Source organism: Zosterops lateralis (genome assembly GCF_965231275.1).
Source record: "Zosterops lateralis genome assembly, chromosome: 1".
Lineage (NCBI taxonomy): Eukaryota > Metazoa > Chordata > Aves > Passeriformes > Zosteropidae > Zosterops > Zosterops lateralis.
This window is the reverse complement of record NC_139762.1, coordinates 7,518,300-7,525,302: the sequence shown is the minus strand read 5'-3', so window position 1 is coordinate 7,525,302 and position 7,003 is coordinate 7,518,300. Positions and strand designations below refer to the sequence as shown.

General features: G+C 46.7%; 1 protein-coding gene across 1 annotated transcript in view; it reads left to right on the top strand.

The window, feature by feature from the left end:
• The first annotated feature begins 986 nt into the window (after positions 1-986).
• PRKAG2 (protein kinase AMP-activated non-catalytic subunit gamma 2) overlaps positions 987-7,003 on the top strand; it is a 210,851-nt gene continuing 204,834 nt past the window's right edge. Inside the window, exon 1 of the mRNA XM_083866373.1 lies at positions 987-1,804. Within this exon, the coding sequence (XP_083722499.1) occupies positions 1,706-1,804 (99 nt within the window). The 5' untranslated portion in view covers positions 987-1,705. The remainder of the gene's footprint in view (positions 1,805-7,003) is intronic.

The window sequence follows — 7,003 nt, the reverse complement described above, 5'->3', positions numbered from 1 at the left end:
ATTTTTATGGAAAACTCTTCTCCTTTCTCTCCTCAATCGTTGTTTTACAGAATCCCCTAAGATTTGTTGGGAGTGATTACAGTGTAGGCTTTGTGAACGCATACACGCACATCTTTGAACCCAGGGAAAACCTGAGTTTAAGTGCTGTGATCAAAGGTCTGCAGCTGGAACGGGCTTGGTCTTATCCTCAAATTCAGGCAGTGTAAAAAGGTGCAGAGATTGTCAAGGGAAGAAAAGCCACTTCTGAAACAAACCCTCGTATTTTGATGCAGAATTTATGCTTGTTTAAACCACCTGCTGTCCTAAAGAAAAGACACCTCTCCATCCCTGCTGTCCCAGACTCTCAGCCCTGGTGGCAGCAGCGGTGGCACTGCCGTGGCTTTGCTCTGAGGCAGCAGCACAGCCACAGGTGATGGATGTTGGAAGCTTTTCCTTTCTCTGAGACCCGGTGACGCCAAATCCACTCGCCCGCGGGGGCTGAGCCGCCTCTTTCGCTCAGCTGGATCTGAGAGCGCGCTGAAGGCTTTTTGGAGGGAGAGAGCGGAAAAATCTACGTTCAGAAGTGGACCGCGGCCCTCCTGGGCTTGGCACACGTCCCCTGTCATCCCGGCGGAGGGAGGGCAGCCCTGGGGTTTAGCCCAGCGGGAATGAAGCCCGGCGAGCCCGCCTCTTGCCCAGCGCCGTCCCGGGGCTGCGCTGCTGGCGGGGAGCGCGGGTGGGAAGCGGAGCCTCGGGGGAAAGAAATCCCCTCCCTTAGGGCACGGCCGGGAGAAATCCTGCGGGGAGGGAGGCGAGGAAACAGCCTGGGAGGTCGGGAGGGGAGAGGAACCGCGCCGCCTTTGGGCGTTTTTGGCAAGGTGAAACCCAGCCTTTTCGCCCACCGCCGTGCTCCGGCAGCCCGGGGAATGCGGGCATAGCTCCAGCTCCTCTGCCCTGGCCGAGGGGCCGGGGGGCGGCCCGGGGCGAGCGGCAGCCGCGGGGGAAGCGGCCGGACTTGCGGAAAAGTTGCGTGGTGCTCGTTCTGCAGCTCCCGGGGACCCTGGCGGGGCTCTCGGAGCGCCCGGGCACCTCCTCCCGTTCTCCTGCCCTCCCTCCCCGGTCCGGCTCCCCGCGGGACTCCCCAGTCTGCCTGGAGCGTCGCCCGAGCGCCTTCCCCTTTTCGGGTTCTGTGGCCTTAGGGTGCTTGGGGGTTGGAGGTTTTCTTCTTTTTTTTTTCTTTTTTATTTTTTTTTTTTCTTTTTTTTTTTTTTCTTTTTTTTTTTTCGCTCTCTCTCTTTCGGTGCGAGTGCAGCCGGGCTGGGCGAGGGGAAGGAAACTTTCTCCCCCCTCCCCTCCCCCAGGATGCTCCGGATATTTTTGAAAGGGCGGAAGAGTGAGAAAGGGAGCAGCGTCTGTAAGGGCATCTCACGCTGTTGCGAAGGTCCCCCCTGACACCTCGCTCGCTGCTGGGATTAAAGAGCGGAGCTGGAGAAACTCCTCCCCTTCCCTCGCCTTCTCTCATTCTCCCCCCTCCTCTTGCTTCCCCCTCCCCCACCCCCCAAAAAATTTCCTAAGGCCATTAGGAAGGGGGGAAAAAAAGAAAGAGAGAAAAGAAAAGAGAAAATAAGGAGCTTGGAGTAACTACGGCCCGTGGGACGGTGGGGAGAGGTGGAAGAGAAGCCTCCCTCTCCAGATCCATCGCTCAGCACCACGCTTGGCTGAAGGCATGGGAAGCACTGCCATGGACAAGAAGAAAGATGCCTCCAGCAGCAGCAGCAGGAAAATCTCCAGCCACAAGAAACTCATGTTGCGAGTGCACATCCCCGTAAGTGGCTCCTCGCTCTCCCTCCCCTTCGGCAGCTGGCGTGGCTTAGGCATGTTTTTCTCTGCCGTGGAGCGCAGCGAAAGGCAGGGAGAGGTGTTTCCTGCGCCGAGCTCTGGAGTTTGGGGCGTGCTGGGCTGGGGGTGCCCCCCTGCAGCAGCCGAGTCCTCCACATCTGGGGTGGGCTGAAGAGTGGGGTCCTGGCCCCCCGTGCAGTGCTGGGAGTGAAGGATGCACTGTCCGTGGCACGGAGGAGTATCCTCACTATCCCAGTTTCAGAAGTGACTCTTACTCCCTGCTGTACAAGTGCTCCTGTGCCCTGGGCTGTGGGTTTGGCTCAGTTTGTCTCGTTCCCTCTCAGACTCGCAGCACGGTCTAGTAGAAGGTCTGTTCACCCCCGAAGGCTGGTCTCAACAGTCCCGGGTTTGGCTCCGGGAACTGTCCCTGCCTGTGGCTGAACCAGCGTTTAATCTGATTCTTCCCTCTCTCTCAAGATTAATCCACTTTTGAATTTCCCAGGGCTGGGCAACCCAGAGCTCGCTCAGATTTGGATCCAGGCAGTCTGGTCATTGCCGAAAGAGCAGGGCAGTTGTATTCACAGCAAATTAGTGAGTGGTGCAGTCTGTTCACCAGCTTTCTTCTGTCTATTCCTCTAGAAAGTTAACATGCAAGAAATTATAGATACAGAATAACCACAGATCTAAAGTTTTATTTCCAGTGAGTACTAAAAGGCTGCCTGGCTCTGTCTTCAGAATTATATGCCTTTCAAAGCTTAGATTAAAGGTTTTCTTTACTATTAGGATGTTCTTGTGATCCATGTAGTTATTAGTTTTCTATTCTCAGTCCTGATGTAGTTTTGGTTTCAGTGCTTCTGGCAAGAAATGACACAGTCCTTGTATCTTCCTTCTATCTTTTCTGTGCACTCTGTTGTTTTATTACTTACTGCTGTTTGGATTTTTTTGTTTTTATTAGTTTGTTTTAAATCTCATTATATAAAAGTGGGAAACAATTCTGCCCGTATCTCTGCCAGGCCACCAAGGAGCAAAAAGATATTTCTGGTTCTAAGATTTTCCTTTGTTTTAGGAAAGAATAAGAAGTCAAAGCAAATTTATTAGGTGTCTTGAGTCTGTGGAATAAAATGGAAGAAAATACATGACTTCTACAGATTTTATTTTTCTCTGGGGAGGAATGCAAGCCCAAGAGCCCAAGCCAAACTTCTGGAGCTCAGAGTGCACTCAGTACTAGAAAAAAAGGGTCTGTTTCTGCTAACATGGGTGTTGGCTATGTATTTGTGACAGAATATTTTAGGCAATAAACTTTACCATGTTGCCAGTGATACTTCACAATAGGGATGTAAAATACCAGCAAATAAAATGTACCACACCAAAGCCCCACTCCCCCTGTGCTCATTATTCCTTCCCACCCTGCCTGCAATATTGTCTCTGCCATCTCTTTCCACTACACGCCCCCCCCCCCCCCCCCCGACTCAGTCTAGCCAGAAACTCTTGTGCAGTTGGATCCCCACTGCTGCTCCCAGGAGCTGCATTTTCTGCCTGCTGAGGAGCCATAGGTAGTTTTGGAGGATCCTGTGGTTCTTGCAGGATTTTACAGCATCCACCTGGTGTTTTTGAAATATCTGTTGACCACCAGATATCTGTGATCACACCAGAATTTAGAACTATTTTTTTTCCTTTTATGGTGTGAAGCTAACATGAAAAAAGTACTTAAGGAACTCCTTAGCACTAAATCATTATTGACAGAGGAATGCTAATGCTTTTTCCTAATTTCCTCCCTAATCCATAGACAACCTTTTTTCATTGCCTTAGCATTGCCTTAGTTCTGTCTTGGATGGAACATTTTTAGTAGTGGGTCATAATTTTTCATGTTTATCATCTCTTGGCTTTTTGCTGTGCAGTTTGTCACCTGGGTAATGGTAGTGACTGAAATAAAAGCTTGGAAATGCCTGGTGCTGCACTGAAATCAACCTAAGTTTTGTTGCTCACTCAGTTGGAAGAGTTTCAAGATTTGGTAATGAGATAACAACTTCCATCCTTCCTCTCCATCCCCAAAAGATGATCCTTCTCTTCTATTCTGCATCATTCTACATTCCTCAAATGGACTATTGAGCCCATAGTTGTACTCATATTTTTAGTGGCTTTCTGTAATCTGGCAGAGTTTGAACATGGCTGTGCTATAAGAAAGAACATTTTTCACATTCTCCTTACTTGACAGAGGAATCTGCATTTGAAAAGATCTGTTTAGACTGTTTTTTTTCCTCTTTCATAACGTTGTCGTGGCTGTTGTTTTGAAGCATCATTCCTATTATTTCAGTGGCGCCTGTCAGTGTAGCTGTAGTTGTCAAGGGAGCTTTCACCAGACAGTAATTTTTATTTTGTTCATCCTCTTCTTTGTGTTTCTCTGAGATGATGTTTATTGCTGAGACATGTAGTTCATGCTCATCTGGATCTTCAGATTAGGAACAAGAGAAGAACTAACAGGGTCTGTGTAGGAGGGGAGAGAGGAGTCCATTCTGAAAGAGAAAGCAATGTGACACGCAGGTCCTGTTCTGATGCAGGCTGACATAAAACGTATTCGTTGGTCATGCAGAAATGCTGATTGAAAAAGTTATATATATTGGGGGAGAAAAAAGGTGAAAAATGCAAATTGCACTATAATTAGGTTAGAGGATTGTGGAATGATAGGGATTTCTGAAAAGGAAGTTGTATGTATTTCTCCCCTCCCCCACATAGTTTTATTGTTTTGGGTTTGTCTGTGATAGTGGGAAAAAACAGATCAATTGAAGAAAGCAGGTTTGTGGCTTGCAACACTCCAGGGCATTTCTCGGGTACACCTTTCTCAAGGAAGAACAAGACATGATACAAAAAAATCTGGAAACACTCTATTTTCACCTTCTCTCTCTGCTCAGTCTCCTTCAGCGCAGGTGAGTGATGCCCTGCTTGTGCTTCTGGGAGTGGTGGTGGACCACTAAATTCCTGCAGGTTGGCTTTTCTCACTGCTCTCAGCTTGTGCTCAGTAGCCAAGAATAAAGTAGGGGCCACTGTGTTCTGTAGCATGGCAAGGGAGTATTTGCTGAATGTCTGGGATGATGGAGCATCTTGTTGTTTAGTTGTTGTTTTCTTTGTAAATACACAACTGACTTAAACTAGTAATTTAGATGGACCAGAATATAATTGCAGATGCCTTTGTAAAGGTCATATCAACCTCTGTCTGTTCCAGCAGCACATTCAGAAGTCTTGAAATTAGAGATGCCTAAAATGGAAATTTCTGGTCCAAATATCTTTGAAAGCCGCTACAGATTTAAATAGAAACCTTTGCTCTATAGATGCATCATATCTGCAATATGAAGACATTAGCATTATAAAATTCCTTTTTAAGCCATTAGAAGTTAATGCCTGCACATTTCTTTGAACATTTTTAAAACTCTATTCTGAGATGGGATGCAGTTGTCTCCTAAGTAGGAGCTCACAGCAGTGAGATCAGAATGTTCTTTTGTCATCTTGCAAAATCGATCTGTTCTAATGTTAACGTTGCCATTGTAGGTCCCTGGTGCTGCAAAAAAAAAAAAAAAAAAAAAAAAAAAAAAAGATTCTGTTCTTGTTTACTTTGAATTTCATCTGGGATGGTTTAGTCAGTGTGAGCAAAGTTATGTTGTATTTACATGAGCACAACTGAGGGTAGAACCTGTCTCAAGAGCTTCACTATGCCAGGTGCCAAGCACCCGCTGCTCCAGCAGGTGGGAGTTGCAAGAGCTTGGCATTTTCTTGGATTTTTCCCAAATACATCGCAAGGTGACTTTTTATTCAAAAGAACAAAGAAGGTTTTCACAATAAGCACAAAAATAACATCTGTGAATGGATATCAAAACACCTTTCAGTTCAGTGGGGTGGCTCTTGCCTCTGGTACTTCAGCCCTGGCAGCAGAGGTGATGCACTAGAAGGATGTGCTTGGGGATCAGGATTCTTTATTTTCCATGCCACACAAAGAAACATCTCTGCACAGTTTCTCCCTTTTCTTTGTCAACCTCTGTGATTTTGAAGAGAGTCCTCAATGTCAAAATTTATTGCTGTTTCCAGGCTTGGTGTTATGCTGGGATGCCAGGCTGAACATCAGATGGCTTAAATATTTCTAACCCTCTAGATGACAATGATGTTCTGACAGCTACTGTTGGCTCAGGCTCTGCCCCTCCATCTTGCTTTCCACACTTGCAAAGTCATTAATGGCTGCATGCCTAATAAATCACTGTGAAATGATTTTGTTCTGTCACAGTTTTTACAGGGTGCTTCTTGTCTCCCAGTAATTGCAGGGTGGGCTGATAAGAGCAGCACTTCAGTCTAGGAGTCACTTTAGGAAGCTGCAGATGGGGAATTATCTAGTGAATTCTTTCAAAGGTGAAAGGAAATCAGCTTCCAGTGTGATCTAGGAATGAAAGAAATGTTTATTTTCTTGGGAGGAGGAGGTGAAAGGAGAGAGAGACAGAGGAGAGAGAAATGTTTCCCTAAAATGAAATCTGCTACTGTTCTCCCTCTCGCTCTCACAGGGCAGCCTCTGAGTTGTCCTGAGCCTCTGCGGCCTTGAAGTTTAAATTTGGATTCCTCCCTCAAGAGCTGATATATTAAGACAGGAAAGGGCAAGATGTATTTACTCAGGAGTGTTGAGATGGTACTTGGAATTATCTGAAGGGCTCATGTTTACAATCATAATCACTGCCACTGCAATTAAGAGAGCATTAGCCTGTTTGGTTCTAAAGCAAAACAGAAACAGACCGTCGGTGTATAGAAACATGTTGTGTCTTACAAAATACTACTTTTCCTGGTTTGAGATTCTGTTCCTGAAGCTTCCCACCCAACTTCCTTTATTTATACCTGAGCCTGTGAGAACTGTGGGCTCAGAAGAAATGTGGATTTCCTTGGAAAAATAAGTTGTGAATGTGGAAGGACCTCACGGAAATGTGGATGGTGAGACTTGGGCTCAGGGAAGTTTGCACTGTGCTTGCATTGGGAATTAGTGGAACAGAAGAAAAGTAATGCTCCAGAGGATCAGGAGTGAAGTGGAGGTAGTGATCTCCACCTAGGAGGTTCCAGCTCTTGGTCACAGACCCACAAGGTTCAGCTTATGCTCAACTTTACCACATTGCATTCAAGGGAGCTACTCAGATGTGACTGAAACCAGAATTGAGCCCTC